The sequence below is a fragment of the Acartia tonsa genome, chromosome 4 (genome assembly GCF_053477335.1).
Source record: "Acartia tonsa isolate MP-2025a chromosome 4, ASM5347733v1, whole genome shotgun sequence".
In the NCBI taxonomy this organism is placed as follows: Eukaryota; Metazoa; Arthropoda; class Copepoda; order Calanoida; family Acartiidae; genus Acartia; species Acartia tonsa.
The window spans coordinates 14,617,932-14,637,262 of NC_137263.1; the positions used below are offsets into that span (position 1 = coordinate 14,617,932).

Here is a 19,331-nt window from a genome sequence, read left to right on the forward strand (position 1 = left end):
TGTTTGAAGGAATTTAAATTTTTTAGTTTTATAAGGGGGTGGGCACTTTTTATACCCCCCGCGCGCCCATTGTTTTTGGATTAAAAAACCTGTTTCAAGTTTCACAGAGGTTATATAGGCCCAGTAACCCTTGCCAATGTGAAAAAATGTGAAATTCCAAAAAAGTTAGAAATCAACCCGCCTTATTATAAATTTCGGAATTCGGATTCTTGACTAGGGTAAAGTAATTATCAATGCAATGCAAGGGCGAGGGTATAAAAAAGGGTGTAAAATTTTCCCCACCTTATGCCTATCAGAATTACCCAGGGAGTAGTAATTTTTGTTTTAAATACCCACCTTGCCAATAAGTAATTCACATTGTCTATTTTCATCATACAACTCTCCTGGAAATAAATACATAATTTATTAGTTAAAAACTTAATCTCATGTTCTTCATTATATGTTTTTAGGACAAATGGTTAATAATTATAAACTCTATGAGTCGTTTTAAAAAATGTTTTTAGTCTTAGCTACTCTATAATAAGTGTCTTTAAGCAGTAGTGTGCAAGATGGTTAACTAAGGGGTTGTGAAACCATTGGGGGTGTAAATACGGGAAGACATTTCTTCACAATTTTGATTTTAAGGGGGGTGTTAACACCTTTTTACACCTCCCTTCCTACACACACCCCTACCGCATGCCTAATGTATGTATGCATATTATGCTTTTATCAATTCCCCTTCCTACCACCCTTACTTAGATAAGGTACTAAGAGACATTTTCGGATCATGGAAAGAAAATGAAGTAGCGAGTTTCGTCGTTTTTTTTCAGTAGCTTTTCTCCTATTTATAGCCCCTGCGGGGAAATCATTAACATTTACCTAACCTAACCTAAAATAACCTATCAAAAGCTAATGTGAAAATACGACGAAACCACGGTACAGATATTTTCTTTTATCTTTATGCTTTACTACTTAAGGATAGTGCCATCCTCTTCAACATTAAAGAAAGTTAAAAGGTTTAAGAAATTGCTGTTGTTCCTGCCGAGGCTAGTTAAAAGTTTATGGATCCTTAACCCTGGATTTCGTGTTTGATTCATTTATTCAAATATATATTAAGTTAACTTGTCTGTTGTGACAAAATATGGACATGCAAATAATTTAATTAAAACAGTTATTTATATGCATCGTATTATAGACAGCTTTCCGCGGAAAATTAAAATGAAAAAAAAAGTTATAAGGTTAAAACTAGTTTTGTAAGCTCCTTTGCGCCGAAGTTGTCCGTAATACGATGCTATACATGATTTTTCAGTATGGCTGAGAACCGGTTCTAATCCAACATATATAAGTCGGTTTCGAAGCCATACTGGAAAATTATTTAAAATTTAACCTGGAAATGAGGTCATCCATTTATATTCTTTATCCAGAAGGTTTCTTGTTGGAGTATTTGATAAACAATGTCCATAACCCTTCCTATCAACAAAATATTTTAAAGAGAAGCTTTTATATAAATAGGGTCGTTCTGTCCGTACGTCCGTCTGTCCGTAACAGTTAGCTATTTCAATTAATTTGTACATTTTGAATTGTCCTATCGATTGGATTTGTCCTATCCTTAGGATGCTGATTCCTATAACAATTAGGTACGATTTCTGCAAAGTTTTAAAACTTTTTCTGACAACAAATTTTTGTATGATATAATTATCCTATTTATCTGATTTTTGTATTAATGATTCCTATGACAACAAGGTACAATATTATAAGCGAAGCATCTCTATAATTAAATCCTCTATGTCCATAATAATAAACAACTTACTCTATAAAATTTGTGAGATAATGTCGACTACACTCCGACCATTGCCACTGGTTTGAGTTTGTGTCCAGGGTGCGCGACATCACATACGTCATGTTCTTGTTCACATACTTGCGACATTTGTCATGGTCGTCGTGAGGCATATTCAACCTGCAATAGTTATTCATCGTATCGTTTTATAGACAGCTTTCCGTAGATAGTAAAATGAAAACCTTATAAGATTAAAACAAGTTTTATTAGCCCCGAAGAGACAAAGGACCAGGCTGAGAACCGGTTCGAATCCAGCGGATATAAGTCGGTTTCCAAGCCATACAGGAAATTTACTTACACGTGACCAATTTCATGAGCAATGGTGAAGGCAGCAGAAAGTCCATTATCTTGTACTAGGGCACAACTACTTCTAAATAAACAAAAATAATTAGAACCTTTATATGCATATCTACCCTTCTTTTCCTATGTAAGCCTTAAATTTGGATGATTGTTTTTTTTTGTTTCTTTTGTACAGGTTTCCGAATAAGTAATTCGGTAAGAGCAAGGTTGTCACAATTATACTATGGTTCCACAACATTGATAATAGTTTTATACCTTTGGCACATAGTGCCTAATTCAACCAGAACATGAGTGTCACAATTATACTATGGTTCCACAATATTGATAATAGTTTTATACGTTTGTCACATAGTGCCTAATTCTACCAGGCCAAGGGTGTCACAATTATACTGTGGTTCTGCTATAAATAATAGTACAATACCTTTGGCACATAGTTCCTAATTCTGCCAGGCCAAGGGTGTCACAATTGGGCTCTGGTTCGATTGGATCTCGACAAATATTTTCCCTAAAAGCATAATTTACATTACAGGAAAAAAACTCTTTAGCTATAGTTGACAATTAAGGTAAAGGAAATAAGGAACAACTGAAAGTCTGGTATCATGAACGAAAGGAGGGGATATAAATAAATTATCCCCCCTCCCCGGCCCCCCTGCCCCCCCCCTCTCCCACTCTAACTAAGACATAATTTAATTTAGCACATAAATTGTCCCTTTTTCCCAGGGATCGGAAGCCTCACGTAAGCCGCGCATAAGCCTCAGTTTTAAACCTGCTTGTGAGCAGAAAAAAAAATTTAAGACAGAAGGATTGTCTGCTAAAGAGCCGTTTTATACATCCAGCTGAATTTTATAGTGATAAAATCACGATTTCACTGAGGCTTACACGCGGCTTACGTGAGGCTTCCGATCCCTGCTTTTTCCGCCAGATTATTATGTACTCTGGTAAAGGGATGCTCGTAGCTTGCTAAATAACCATACCCCAAATATTTCCTCTCCTATTGGATGAATGAACTGACCAATCAACAAGGTCTATATTAGCAAGCTAAATTAACGTTAAATTTTCCTCTGTCAATTATACATCCTATATCCATTTTCTTACAAAATACATGCTTGTAACAAAATATCTGAGGTGGATTCTTTAAAACTGCACCTGGTTAACAGTAGAGCCACATCATACATATTAGTGTGGAACTTTGTGAGCTGTTCTTGCCACTTACAGAAGGATTTGAGAACACTGGAGGCAGAGCTGGGACCACTGGTATTATCACTCTTAGAGAAGGTCTCACCTTTCTACAAAATAATAGGTTCGAATTTCGGCCCAACACACTATGTTCCACGGGTGACAAAAAATCGTTTTTTACATTTTGGAAAATACACTTTCAAACAATTGTTTAGTAATATACACAAGTTTTTGGAAATAAAGCCGAAAGAATTAGCTCTTTACTATGAAAAATAAGAATTTTATGTGTAATTATACCCGAGGTATGGAATTAAGTTCCTTTTCATCATTGTAAACAACTATTTTTAAGGTCAACTAAACTACATTTCAAATCATCGTGGACCCTTCATTTTTAAAGCTATTTTTAAGTATTATATATTTTTGGAATCAGTATGTAATAATTTATACGTTTAGTCTTTTAAAGAAGTCAAATCTCCATTTTTTGTTGTAATTGTAGATGGTTTTCTTAGCATACCCGATTTCTGTAAGATAGACAATTTTCTTCTAATGAAAATTTTACGTTTGGTTCCAGATCTTTTAAGACCAAAAAAGTCCAAGCAAATCCTCTTACATGGTGATATTAGATGTATGTATAATATCAGAGAACTTTACCCTGTGTATGCGAAGCTATGCGAAGTTTGTTTTTTTAAGCCCTAAAGATACCTGGTCTATCAAAAAATAACAATTTTTTAAGATAAAAAGGTAATTTATTTTTCTATTTATTTCAAACACATATTCAATAAAATTAAAAGTAAAGAAAAGTTTTAAAAACAAATAAAAGATTATCCATCCATTTATGTCTAAGGTCTTATCTGAACTATCATACCTTTTATTGGGGGGGGGGGGGGGGGGGGCTCGATTTATGTCAATCTTGGATCCCATTAAAGCTAAAAGTCTAAATATTTGTATGTGGTTTCCTTAATCAACAAAAAATATTATGATTTTATATGTTTAACATTATCTACTCCCTTTACCCTTTTATTGAGCAACCTTTCACAAAAGGTTCTTTTATACTTATTAACAAAGAAGAGTAGAATCTATGTTGATTAAGATAGATAATGTTTCCTTTAAAATAAATGAAAATAAAAATTAGAGTCTTACATATCTAGGATCTAAAGGGATAAGACAATGGCCGGTAATATAATGTACATCCCCAATGGTAATAAACAAAATTGCCCCTTCTATAAATTACAATTAGTTGTTGAAATGTTTGGACACTCAACTAATAAACCAACCAATCAAATTCAAAAGTCCCAAAAGTTGTTATGCCTACAAATAAGAAAAAACTATTATAAAACTTTGTGGACTAGTATAATAAACAGTCCATTGTTCCCTTCCTCCCTGCTTAAATAAACACACAGAAAATGAGTAAGAAATTTACTCATCTGTATTTATTAGAAATCTCAAAATATAAATTTCAGCGACGGCAGTCGGCAGGAAAATAGCGGCAGATTTTAATGAAATTTTAGTTGGGTCGTGTATAGTTGTTAGAATAGCTTAAGTTTAAAATTTGAGGTATCTAAGTAAAAAATTGAGGTAAAAGGAGTTAATTAAAGATTTCTGGAGACCTGCAGGATCATACCTGGAACCGGAAATTGACTTGAACACCTGTGTGTAGTAATATAGAATATTTTAGTATTTTGGTAAGATGAAATGTTAAGTTTAAGTCATAAAAAAAATATTTTTGCTCTTTACCTGTATGATCCTGCCAGGTATCCTGGCATCCTGTGGCCACCAGGATGGAGATATTTAACTTTCAGTTATGTGTCGTACCCATTTTAAACAAGTCACTCAGTTATAGCTCTCTATCTTTCACACAAAGAAAATGAGATAGAAAATACTCCCCCCCCCCCCGACTATTAAGGGTTAACAAACATTGTTAGTTGGGTTGTGTAATATCTTTTGATATGATTCCCGTCAATGTTGCTTAGAAATAAAGGAAGTTCTGAAATGTGCTAATTAGACTAGCTTTACAACCCCCCCCCCCTTGACGCCACTTGTGTAAAACCCTTATTATAAGTATTTTCACCATTATTTTAAAAGATATATGTATACTTATTGCTATTTAAATAAAATTTCATCCAAATTTTCAAATATACACTCTCTATGATTTTTTGTCATTTTTCGGGATTTCTGGAATACAGTGCAACACAGCGTCAAAACCAACGACGTTAATAGTGGTTTCTACTGCTGCTATGTCAGTTGCACGACATAAATAGTTAGAGTGGGGGGGGGGGATGCCTTGGCCCAAAACAGGCGTATCTTATTACTTTGCACAGTTAGGACTTTAGGACAAAGATCGTGTAATTAAAGGGTTGGTTGTCTAAAGGGCGCGTCTACAAAAAGAATCTTCTACAAAATAATATTCTTATAACCGATAATTTATCCCCTGGATTAGAACCAGTTCTATGCCATACTGAAAAATCATGTATAGCATCGTATTACAGACAAATTTCCACGAATATTGAAATAAGAATAAAAAATTTAATACCATTTTTGTTCGGGGCTAACATAACTGGTTTCATTTTAATATTCCCAGAAAGCTGTCTATAATACGATGTGATAAATAACTATTAAACCTACCTTAAGTTTGATAAATTTTACTATTGATATTTGAACTCTATTTCCAATTGAAGGGTGTTTGTAAATCAGTGAAACCTAAATCAAAAATAAACAAGGATGACAACATCCATAAGTAGCGAAGCACAAAAAATTATGGATGGGAATATAGAAATTTAAAGAGCATTTCTTAAACTCAAGAATGGATTATTGGAGAAAAATTCACGAAACTTTTTTATTTTACATATTCTTAAATTCTTTATATTTATATTTTGTACGATGACTGACAGACTGACGGTAAAACTAAACTGTACACTGGTTGATCAGTTGAAATTTAATTTTGATGCTATTCTTCACAAAAAAATTTGAAAATCGGACCAAAAAGACCCAAGAAATGGAGAAATATGTAAAATTATACATTGCTGTAATTATATCAACATTTGGTAATTAGTAATTGTGGTCATTTGTTACACTAAGACTTAACATCAATGATTACTAAATATATCAATCTGGATCTAATATCATAATATATGTTCATTAAGATATATAAGTTGGGAAAAATTTTAATGTTAGAGGGATATTTGAAATCTGCATCAAATTTTAAGGATTTTTTTAGATAAAATTCGTTTTTTGTATAATTCTTTATCTGAAAGCGGAAATACAATTTAAGTTAATTAATTTTGACATCTGTGATTGGTGAATTGAAAATTATCTTCACTCTGATAGGAGAAGCTTAAGCGTCGCACATCATTCAACCAATTAGAGCGCAGGTAGAATCCAATCCACCTATCCTAGTGGTCAAAATTTATCAACTTAAATTGTATTTCCGCTTTTAGATAGATATTTATACAAAAAACGAATTTTGTAAAAAATCCTTAAAATTTGATGCAGATTTCAAATCTCCCTCTAACATTAAAATTCCTTCCAACTTATATATCCTAATGTACATATCTGATTGTACTCCACATTCCGTATTTGGTCCATGTTGTTTATTAGCATTTTTAGATGAGTAGCATCTCTATGAAGTATAAGTGTCCTTTTCAATGAAGTAGATAGTGTGCTTACGTTCTTTTCATCCATAAGAATTGATATTATCGTTGGTACACTAATTCATTTAATAAATGTTACAAAATTACAAATAAGCATTTTTTTGTTTCTCCTCTGTCTTTCTATCCGTCTGTAACAATAATGGATTTAGAATATTCTTGGATATTATTTACGACAAGGAAAAAATAGCCGTCAATTTATGTTGCTAACATGGACATCACTTATTGGTCGTCAGTTTGTTCATCCAGTTGGAGGGGATAGGGTACAAGTTTCACTTTACTAAAATACATAATAATCTGGTGTAAGATCCAAGTAATAATAATTCCATTTCTGTAACGCTTTTGGGGATACATGATATAATCTATTGTTTCATTTGATTGACATATGATTTTTTGTAATGATTCCTCTGGCAATTGAGCCATGTATCTACGCTATACCTAAATTTGTCCGTCAGTTCAACCATTACATCCATAAAAGTGGAGGAAGGTAAGATATCATAGAATAAAAACGTTTGAAAAGGCTGCTAAATGAGATAGACTTGTGCAATTTGTCTGTACATAAATTATAGAAGCTTTACAAAGTGTCTAAAAAGATCAGCCGTTTGACGTCATAAAAATTAGGAATTGTCCATCTCTTTTTTAAGGGTTTCCTTTCCCACTTCTATAATCCATCATTTTTATGACGTCGCACGACTGATCTTTTGAGACACTTTTTAAAGCTTCTTAATCATAATAATAAATCTGTATTTTCTAGTTTTTATGTTCAGCTTTAACTAATATAATATATTACATCTGTGCTTCGCTAGATAATGATGTTGACATCCTTGTTACAAAATTATTCTTTTAATGTTCCTTCTAATTTACATAAAAAAGAAACTGCATATTATATTGAATTAGCGTAGGTTTTAGATTGCCTACATTTCCCCCCAAAATGAATTAGTTAAACAAGGAAGACAACATCCATACATCATGGATGGACAAACGGACAGAGCGAGTTAAATAGCAAATGTTCAGAAAAAGATGACAGACCGACGGCCTAATAAAGTTAATTAAAAAGTAGCTTTGCTACTAAAAATCCCTCCCATAATATATTTTCAAGTATGGCTTCGGACCCGATTAATATCCAATGGATTTGAACTGGTTCTCAGTAAAAATGTATAACATCGTTTTACAGACTATTTTCCAAGAATATTAAAAAATATCATAAAATTAATACCAGTTTTTGTCGGGGGTAAACTAAACTTTTAATCTTAAAATTTTTTATTTTAATATCCGCGGAAAGCTGAACAAACCGGGGCAAAAACTAGCTCTATCCCAACATATGCGCTATTATGCACATCTTTATCTTTAAAGTAGAAGATTGGTAAACATTAAAAGATGCATTTTTGATTGCATCAAGAAGATAAAGCAATTCATTACTTAATTTTATTTCACGATAAATGAGAAAAAAAAAGAACTTTTAAATGCTTGATTTTTATTTATAAAGGATTGTGATAAATTTACCATCCAATTTTAGTTTTAGTTCTAGAAAGAAAAAGTTAGATATTTTTTTCTGTTTCCGGGGGAGGGGGTGGTTATTTTTTCGAGAGGTGATTTATCTTGTACCCTCCACCAAAATAGGAACCTTCCCTAGAGCTATAAGTATACAATGTAAAGGAGAACCATATCGGTTCAGCGTTAAGTGAGATCTTAAGTTACACATACACAGATATCCTGTTACTTACTTTATTAAGCACTAGCGGCTTCGCCCCTAGCCTCTAGGGGCTTTGCCCCTAGAAAAAAAATAATTTTCTGCACCAGCACCAGCAGCACCAGCTGCACCACCTGCACCTGCACCAGCAGCTGCACCAGCAGCACCAGGAGTATTTTTTGGGGGGGGGTAAATTTTCATTTTTGGGGGGGTTGGGGGTGTCCCACCCCCCAAGAAAATAGCTTAAAACCACCACAGGACCAGTAGGTATATTCCCTGAAGAGTAGAGCCCATTCGGTTCAGCGGTTACCGAGATCTTAAGCTTCAGACGGACAGACGGACAGACAGACGGACAGACATCGTTCTACTTTGTATTATAGATGTAATCATAAATATATTATACATAGCAAATATACATTTTGTTATCGAGCTTTAACCTTAGCACACTAGATTTTTGGTGGCCAATTCAAGCTTTTCAGCTAACGACACTATAAGCTTCGGATAAAGGCAGAAGAATTACGATGCCATTTAAAATACTGTTTACAAAAATATTAATCACATGGATAATACATGGATATAAAATAAACGTGGATATTATGACGTGGATAAAAATCGTCGCCCATGTAGTTTGCTTACAGGAGGAGGGAAGGGGTAAAGGGGTTAGATTGAGGAGATCGTTAGTTTAGCCAGCTACAAGTTTTACTTTTTTAGAGTACATGATAATCTGGTGTTAGATCAAAGAAATATTGAATAATACGGCGAATTATAACTATACAAAAAAATGGAATCACAAGTCTTACCAAATGCATGAGAGTAAGAACATACTGTGTAACCCCGTGTCTGCCATGAAAATCCACCATGGAACCGTCCACAACCACCAGCACCTCGATCCAGCTTGATAACGACTTCGGGGGCCAGGACTCCAACATGGAGGTGACACTGTTCGTGGACCCGGCAGGATTCCAGGTAACTGGCAATGGACGCAGCAACTGGTGGCTCCAGTTGGATCCGGACCGAATAGATCGTCTTCCTCGACCAATTTCTTAAATAAGGGGAAAAATTTAATTATCAGGTTTCGGCATCCAAACATAAGCCTCAAATTCTAACCCGCTTATGTGCTAAAAATAAAATAAAAATACAGATCTGCTAGCATCTTCTAGGCAGAATTAATAGTTTGATTAAATTATTGAGATAGGTTATTATACATACGTACGTATATTAGTATTGAATGTAAATTTTTCTTTTTCAATTTTACTTATGAAGCAAAACTACAAGTGATGTGTACTTACAATATATATAAAAATATATTAAGTATATAACCAAACAATTACCTGGCCCAAGTGGTGGGGACTTTTTTCGTCTGCTAGCAAAATGATTTCTGCTCCTTTGTAGCGACTTGTCTGTGTACATATTTACGACGGTATTTGCTGATATTTAAAGATACAATTAAAAGCTGGTGTGCCCTCTATTCTTTTATGTACTTACTTACCTATTTGTTGATCTGATCTGGAAAGACGAATAAGTTGATGTAGTGTTGTGTTGAAAGAATACGGCTGAACAAAATATCTCACATCTCCAACAGATATATGCCCGATCTATATAAATGATAGCAGTTACTAATAAACAAGGATAGCAACTCATTAAATAAAGATTACCAAATTTAACAGTTAGGGAGTTGAATCCATTTTTATAGAAGCAGAAATATAATCTATGATTATGGTTTGGACCCTCTAAAACCGTAATCTACCCTTCCACTTTCCCCTCTCTTGGTGAAGATATCTTCAACGCCGATACGATTTTTGAAATATAAGATTCCACTTTTGTCTCTCTTGTTGAAGATATCTTCACCAACAGAGGCAAAAGTGGAATCCTAAATTTCAAAAATCATATCGGCGTTGAAGATATCTTCACCAAGAGAGGGGAAAGTGGAATCTTACATTTCAAATATCGTATCGGCGTTGAAGATATCTTCACCAAGAGAGGGGAAAGTAGAATCTTACATTTCAAAAATCGTATCGGCGTTGAAGATATCTTCACCAAGAGAGGGGAAAGTGGAAAGGTAGATTACAGTTTTAGAGGGTCCAAACCATAATCATAGATTATATTTCTGCTTCTATAAAAATGGATTCAACTCCCTAACTGTTTAATGGTTAAGAAATGAAGAAATGAACATAAACAAATATTTAGTAAAAACACATTTAATATTACCCCTGAATGTTATAAATTATTTAGTAGTCTTATACATATTTATACTAGAGTTGGCTCAATATAACTATATCGCTTTTGGCTAGTTTTCTATAAGTACATATCTATTTATCTATTTCTCAATAAATCAATTTTCCTCCCCCGCCATTGCTATCTAAAAGAAAGAAGAAAATATTTATTAATTTAAATGATTTTAAAAAGATTTTTATCGCTTTGGTCAATGAGAGTTTAATGAGGATTATTGGAGCACTATGAGTTTTAAACACTTTAACCATTGGAAGACTCGAGCTCATTTATAGACGTTTATTTCCTATATAGATCTGTCATGGATCTTGATGCAATACAGCAGGCTGTAATCGCATATATACTTAGTAAATGATTCTTATTATGGATCTACTTATATTTTAAGACTTGATTATAGAGATGATTCGCTTATGATATTATACTAATAGTCCTAGGAATCAATATTTCAATAAAGTGAACAGGATAAGTATATTGTTTTTGTTTTTTTAAAAGACAAAAATAATTGTGTCAAAATATATAGATGGACATACGGATATTCTGGTAATGCTTATTGAGATGCTACGCTTTCTAAATTATACATGTTACATGAATCATCATGCAATGTTTAAAATTGGTAGGACAATTCCGAAATGCCCTATTTAAAAGTAAGAGCTATCAGTTACGGACAGACGAACCTAACTCAATTGTCTTGGCTTGTTCGTTAAAACCTCGCTAACCACTGAACCGATTGAGTTCCATTTTAGGGAAGATTCACATATGCCCCATGAAAGTTTTAGGCTATTAAACCACCCTCCCTCCCTTAGATGTTAAGGATGTAGTCACTAAAAAATAAACAATAACTTACCATGCCATTACAGAGATTTACAGATACACTTGAGATACGAGATCTTACTACTCGTCCATGATAAAAACAATCTAGACAAAAAAATATTTGGAGTGCAATGATTAGATAATCATTACTTAACTTACCACTAAACTAACGATAAGTTCATGACCCTGTACCAAATATAACCTAACCTAACTTGATCTAGGGTAAAATACTAACACACAAAAGCAAACTCCCCCCTTGTTTTCAATTTATTCGAAATAAGAGATGAAGGGAGTTATGTGCTTGACAAGACATTTTGGATTACACCGCCTCTACTCTCAACTTTGTCAGTCCTATTATATATTTCTGTGCTTTGCAACTTTTGGATATTGTAATCCTTGTTATAAAATTACCTGCTGAACTGTGATCTGAAGTGTTTAATAAGCGGAGTGTATCTTGCTTCAGCATCAGATGAAAGGTTGTGTCCCCAAGCACAGTAAACCTTAGGGACCTCAACATTCAGATCAATATATAGATCCTTTTTATATAAAAAAGGTAGAACAATTTTTATATAAAAAAGGTAGAACAATTTTTATATAAAAAAGGTAGAACAATTTTTATATAAAAAAGGTAGAACAATTTTTATGTAAAAAAGCTGGAACAATTATGTCCATGAATATTACAACATAATAGACAATTAACTTTGGTAAAAAAAACGAAGGTGTTAATCAGGGCTCGGCAGCCGCGCGTCAGCCGCCTGTATTCCTCAAGGAAATCAGTCTTCTTCTATTTTAAAAACTAGCTTAAAGTCTAAACCTGACCAAAATATTGCAATTCATTTTTTTAAAAATTTAACGCAACCAAACGTGTTTTAATTTAAGGCTTTGTCGCGGCCGTCGAATTCTTGTGTAATAGATTTTATAGGAGAAGCCATGGACGATCGAATACAAAATTAAACCTTCCATAGATTGAAATATTACAATTAAGTCTTCTTTTATTTAAAATTAATATTAAACAAGTGTTTTAAAATTTGGAGCCAAACAAAAACCCCCTTGAAAAACTAAGTTTTTAAAACTACCTGTTTTGAGATCTTTGGATATTAGACTGGGTAGTAACTAGAGATGGCTGGAGGCTGGTCAGCTTGGACACATCTGAACCTGCAGAGGACACGTGGAGGCTGGTCATCTTGGACACGTGGCCAGGATAGAGAAGAGGGACCTGGTAAACATGGACAAGCTGACACTGACCCCGCACTCCCAGCTTACAACTTGAGGTAGATATCAATTCTAAATAAATTATTTGTCATTATGAGGGATCGGGGATCTAAAAAGATAAGATAATGGCTGATAAATTAATGTATATCCCCAATGATGAAAAATACCCCTTCTATAGATTACATTTAGTGGTTGAAACATTTGGACACTCAACTTAATGTACCAAATGCTGTTCAAAATGCTGTCAAACCCACGAATAATAAACGTTATTATAAAACTTTTGGGCACTAGTGTTATAAACAGCCCAATATCTCCTTCCTCCCTGATGTGAGATAGTCACAAAAATAAAAAAAAAATAAAAACAGCTACAATTGTTTCTTTTAAGAAGTCCTTAATTCCACAAAACACCTAATTACGAAAGATCAAATCATACAAAACATCTAAATTACAAAAGACCTAATCCTACAAAACACCTAAATTACAAAAGACCTAATCCTACAAAACACCTAAATTAAAAAAGACCTAAATTACAAAAGACCTAATCCGACAAAAGAACATTTATTTATCCCTAATAAAACTTTCCCTAGTTCCCTTGTTAGCTCCAAATATAAAAAACGCGTTTTTTTCTTTGAAAATTTAAAATCTTACCATTACTTACTAATGGCAGCTCTGAAGAAACTGTATCAAATACTAACATTTAAAAACAAACACATCTTTTTGAAATAAAAAAATATTTTTTACCAAGAAACTTTTATAATTTGGCAATTATATGATTGAATTATTGCAATATGTCACAAATTTGTAGAAATAAATTAAGTTAAGATATAATAAGTTTTTTACATTTTCATATAAATTAACAACACATGGGTAATTGAAAATATGCAAGTAAAAATTAAAAAGCTCAGCAGCCGCAAAGCCCCCTTTTTAGTATATTCAGCCGCAACATGACAAACCAGCCGCCAAAACCTTCTGCGGGTATTTCATTTTGTTCAAACTTCACAGCAGCCACTAAGTCTTCAGCTATCATAAGGTTTTGTTTCAAATTTTAAAAATGCCTTTCAAATTCCAACGTAGCAACTGAATTACCTAATCTATCAACCATTTTTTAACACTTGGTTTGCTACCACCAATTTCAATGGCATTAGTCTAAATCATCATGACAAACCACAATGCTATAAAACACCATTTTTAAAAAGTTGCAGCCGCAATAAAAGATGGCTGCTGAGCCCTAAAAAATTGTTACACTTAAGTGCAAAAAAACATTGAGATTCAAGGTCAATTTGAAATATCAATCAATATTGAAAAATTATATAGAAATGCAAATTATTGCATTTACAATTTAATCATCAATTTGCTTCTGACTTTAAAACTTTTTATTTGTATTATTTTTAAATCAATATTCTCAGTATTTGATAGAAAGCACAAATTCACTTTTAATTCACCTTTATTTGAACTATGATTCTAATCCAGGATGACAACATTAATAAATTATACCTACATAATTTTTTTTTTGAAATTTGCGTAAATACAGGATACAGTCAAAGGACATACTTTCATTTTAGGATTTGATTATAGAGATGCCTCGCTTATAACATTGTACATTGTTGAATTAGGAATCAATATCTCAAGAATCAACTGAATAGGATAATTGTATCATACAAAAAGTTGTTTTCAAAAAAGTAAAGAAAATCAGCATGTTTTAAATGGATGAACAACAGATCTATCAGATGTATATACAGACAACTACCTCCCTTAATTTTTCAAAGACCTCTTTCGTCTGCTTCTAAATAATTTTCTGCTACTTAGCTGTGTTAATATAAGCGATACCATTGGTTGATTTTCAATGACCCAATAGGAAGGTTGCACAAGACGATTGCGACGGGGAGATACATTTATTTAACCCTTTCTCCCTCTAGTGTTTTACTCTAATGGACGAACGGACTTTCTGGTAACGATTATAAATCGTATCTAACTATTATAGGAATCATCCTACAAAGTTTGATAATAATAGGACAATTCTAACATGTCTAAATTTAAGAAGAAAAGAGTTAACCGGTACGGACGGAAATTCAGAATGACCCTAATTATAGAAAAGCTTTGCAACTAAAAATTGTGTTTTTTTCCTGTAGAGATAGAAGATTTTGAGCTTTGGATTAATGCAGAAAATATCAACAAACTATATAAATGAGCAAACCTAAAACTATAAAAAGATTTAGATAATATCAAATAGCTATTTATCGTCTTGTATTTTAGGACAGCTTTACGCGGATATTAAAATGAAAAATTATGATGAAAACCTCTCGGGTCTAACAAAGCTGGTATTAATTTTAATTTCTATTTTAGTATAAAAAAATAAAAGTCAATATAACTAGAATTGACGGTATGTACTTTCTGGTATGAATTATATTGTAGAGTTGCTGTGCTTTTTCAAACTTACATTAAAAAATATAAAAGAAGAACAACAATAGTACCTGGTAAAATATTTGTTAATTTTGACTGGTAAATATGACCATCTTCGCCAGCACCCATCTCCACAGCACCAACTTTTTACACAGTTTCCTTAAAAAAATTTACAACATCTGATTGAAATCTACTAATTTTCCCTAATTATTTTTTAATCATCATGCCGAGCTTGAAATCTAAATGCAGAAAAGCTCTGTTTTTAACAAGAGGAAAATGAAAGTTTACCAACACGTGTATATATGTGATTGTTTGTGAACCCTTTCCAGAAGCTGTCGACAAAAAGTAAAATTTGTGCTTGTAATGGATATAGGATATACGTGGATAATTGACAAGGGAAAATTTGTCATTAATTTGGCTTGCTAATTTGGACCTCATTTCTTGGTTAGTTCGTTCATCCAGTAGAAGGAAGATGGGATGGGGTAAAAGGGGCGGGTGGGGGAATCGTCATTTTATCAGAGTACATGAAAATCTGGTGCAACATCCAAGTAAAAATATATCCATAAATTTTGTGCTAGTCCACTCCGCGCGTGTAACCCGACCCTTGAGTCAGACTTTTGTAAAATGATCTTGTCCTATGAATATTCCATAAAGAAAGGGACACCAGGGATAAAGGGATAACAAGTTTTGGGTTCTGCTACAGTTCACGGTAAAATGTTCCTGGTAGAGCACATCGTATTACAAGGCATGAGAAGCCCTAGGATTAATCTGGAATAGCCAAGATCCAATGATGAAAGGAAAAGCCCCGCAAGGTTTGGATCCCGCATGATTGGGACACAAATAAAATTGACTTGTAATGTAAATAATTTCTGAATAATTAACTTGTTATCTATCCTGTACCCCTGACAGACGGAGAATAGGATGAAGTTACTTAAACATAAGAACAACACAGACAAGCCCCAGAGCCCGTGTCTGTCAGTAATCATGTTTTACAAATATATTGTACAAATAGATTTATTATTACTTGGATAATACAGCAGATTATCAAGTACTCCAATAAAGTGAAACTGGTAGCTGGCTAATATAACGATCTCCTCCATCCACTCCCCCCGTCCACTTCCCTTCCCTCCTACAGGATAAACGAATTACCAATAAGTGAGTTACATGTTAGTAACCTAAATTGACAACAATTTTTCCCCTGTCATAATATCCACATATATTATATATCCATTGTTGTACACTTAGCATTTTACTCAATTATTGTCTTATTTTTTATTTAATTTAACTTTTAGCAATATTCAGTTATCTTTTTAAAAGGATATTTTATTTTTTAATTGCTTTGATATTGATTTTTGCTGTTATGTCTTTTTTAACTGAAAAAAATAACATGCGCCTTTTTTGGTGAAACAATATTTTTATTTGAATTTGATCATATAGTAAAAAAAGGAAGACATATTTTTTTACTAATCGTTAAAGAAATTTAATTACTAGTGGCAACAGCCCTAGACTATGACATCTTCGCTTTATATGAGTATTGGGGAGGAGGGTGAAATGAGCACGCCACTAGTTTTAATATAAAATGTTTTTTTTTTATCCTTTATCCCACAAATTTAATACTATTAATGGATGTAGAATGTTCGTGGATATTATGACAGGGGAAAAATTGTTGTCAATTTAGGTTGCGCAACATTCACTTTGTTAATCCAGTAGGAGGGTAGGGGATTGGGGGCGGAGGATCTTCATTTTAGCCAGCTACAAGTTTCACTTTATTAAGGTATACGATAATCTGATGTAAGATCCATGTAATAATAAATCCATTATGCTATTTTGTAAGTCAGCAACTTATGGTAATTATGTTTATGTTTTTAAATTTAAACTTTTACTATCGTAGTATAGCTTTTAAAACATAGTAAATAACATTGTTTTTAAATTAAAGTCATTTTACACAATCAGCAATATAACATTGAATTTTGATAACAATTTTCAATCGTATCATAGACAGATTTCTACGGATATTAAAATTAAAAACAGTTCTATCAGAACCAGTTATGTTAGCCCAAATGGGCCGATATCACGGGCTAACAAAATATGGTATTAATTTTATGATTTTTAATGTTATTATACATAAAAAAAACTGTGTGTAATACGTTGCTATGCATAGTATGGCTGATAACAGGTTCTGATCCAGCGGATATTAATCGGTTCCGCAGCCATACTGGAAATAAGATTACCTGTTCGTAAGTGCTGCAACGTGTTTGTACTCGATACATTCATTTTTATACAGATTTTCTTTTTCTTCTTAGATTAACATCTTGTTATTAGCCTAAACAATATATATTACACTAGCTTTGTTAGCGCAGAGACTTTGATATCTGTAATCTATAATACAAAGTAGTACGATGTCTGTCTGTCTGTCCGTCCGTTTGTCTGTCTGAAGCTTAAGATCTCAGTAACTAGTGAACCGATTGGGCTCTACTCTTTAGGGAATATAGCTACTGGTCCTGTGATGGTTTAAGCTATTTTCTTTAGGGGGAAGGGGGGGGGGTGGGACACCCCCAACCCCCCAAAAAATTAACAATCCTCCACCACCCCCAATTTTTTTTCTTCTTTTTAAAACTAAAATTTAAAAAGGGGAGTCGACTAACCTCCCCCCACCCAAAAAAAATTCCCCCCCTCCCCAAACTTAAAAAAATTTTCTTTTTAAATCTAAATCACACAAAAATAGGTTGATCAAACCTCGTGGGTCCAAGCCTCTAGAGGCTAGGGGCAAAGCCACTAGTCCTATTATATAAAGTAGTAAGATTTTTTGTCTGTAGCGAATGATCTCGCTAACCGCTGAACCGATCGGGTTCTCCTTAACAGGGTAGTTCTCATAGGTCCTGGGAAGGTTTATAACTATTTTGGACGAAGGTACCACCAATCTCCCAAGAGAAATCGCCCCTAGAAAAATTATCTCCCCAACTCCCCCCACAAAATTTACTTTTTCTTTTAAAATCTAAATTAAGAAATTGGGTTATTCAATTCAAATCCCCCCCTTCTCAAGTGCCCCTAGAGGCCTCTATGGGGCGTAACCGCTAGTTAAGTTAAAAGTGCCTTCACACCACACCACATTTCTTGACCATCAAAACACATCCCCTCCCCATTAATTTCACTTTTTTTTCAAGTCCCTGCTGGAGCCAATCCCCACGGGGTACTTTTTCTATGGGGTTATTTTAGCCTTTGCTTCACCTAACCAACCCTACAAATACTTTTATTTATGGTCCAGATTACTTTTAAATAATTGAATCATCATATTTGGCCTTTTATCGTTATTATCGTCTCTTACGTCACTATTTAAAGACGCTTTATAATAAAGGAAATCCATATTGATTCAGCAGTGAGCGAGATCTTTAGGTACAAACGGGCAACTTCTTGTCAACAGAGCCTCACACATTGAAGAAATGGGGTAAAAAAATTTGTTTGAGAAACGCGAAGAAATAAATTTGATAGTTCTTGAGGATTTTTGTAGTATATAGAAATAGTAATCAAAAAAGAAATTGTAGCGTTTTATACACCTTAAGACAGACTAAAGACTATTGCAAAGAAGATTCGCTGATTGAAAAATATATATTATTACTTACCAACTTTAAATAAAACATCACTATACTGTATATCTTCTAATCATTGATTTATATTGAAGCTGGAGAATCATTCTATGTCAATATTATACAAATTTTCCTAAAACTGTCACAATTTAGCTAAAAGGTCCATTTCCTGCTATTTTATTATATAAAATTATTATTATAATGATTAGGCAGTGACGTGTAGCACAACAATTTAAAATATATTTGTTCACATTCTAATTATCTTATTATCTTTTCTGAAAATAAAATTAATATATTAAACTATAAGAATAGAGGGGGCAGGGATTAAATAACTATGTTCACAGGTTGGAGACATTGTGCCGGCTTTCAATTGGGTGTTTGATTATCAGCATATTGCGTCAGAAATATTAACACATCAAAGTCGCTACAAAAGAGCAGAAAGCAATTTGCTAGCAGACAAAAAGGTCCCC

At 33.3% G+C, this 19,331-nt stretch overlaps 1 protein-coding gene and 1 long non-coding RNA gene across 2 annotated transcripts in view; both read right to left on the reverse strand.

Annotated features, from left to right (window-relative positions):
- The window catches only part of LOC145316207 (A disintegrin and metalloproteinase with thrombospondin motifs 9-like), a 48,407-nt gene extending 35,107 nt beyond the window's left edge, over positions 1-13,300 (reverse strand). Inside the window, exons 1-12 of the mRNA XM_080156562.1 lie at positions 12,742-13,300; positions 12,077-12,174; positions 11,700-11,770; positions 10,116-10,221; positions 9,427-9,668; positions 5,915-5,989; positions 3,263-3,402; positions 2,538-2,621; positions 2,115-2,186; positions 1,790-1,936; positions 1,367-1,449; positions 337-383 (exon numbers count right to left, since the gene is read on the reverse strand). Of these exons, the coding sequence (XP_080012688.1) occupies positions 337-383; positions 1,367-1,449; positions 1,790-1,936; positions 2,115-2,186; positions 2,538-2,621; positions 3,263-3,402; positions 5,915-5,989; positions 9,427-9,668; positions 10,116-10,221; positions 11,700-11,770; positions 12,077-12,174; positions 12,742-12,848 (1,272 nt within the window). The 5' untranslated portion in view covers positions 12,849-13,300. The remainder of the gene's footprint in view (positions 1-336; positions 384-1,366; positions 1,450-1,789; positions 1,937-2,114; positions 2,187-2,537; positions 2,622-3,262; positions 3,403-5,914; positions 5,990-9,426; positions 9,669-10,115; positions 10,222-11,699; positions 11,771-12,076; positions 12,175-12,741) is intronic.
- A 1,697-nt stretch (positions 13,301-14,997) lies between these two features.
- On the reverse strand, positions 14,998-19,132 carry LOC145318237 (uncharacterized). Its single transcript, XR_013879264.1, has 4 exons — positions 18,898-19,132; positions 17,509-17,600; positions 15,349-15,436; positions 14,998-15,077 (listed from the first exon to the last, which is right to left on the reverse strand). It is a non-coding gene; the product is annotated as an uncharacterized LOC145318237 (long non-coding RNA).
- Between the last annotated feature and the right edge of the window lie 199 nt (positions 19,133-19,331).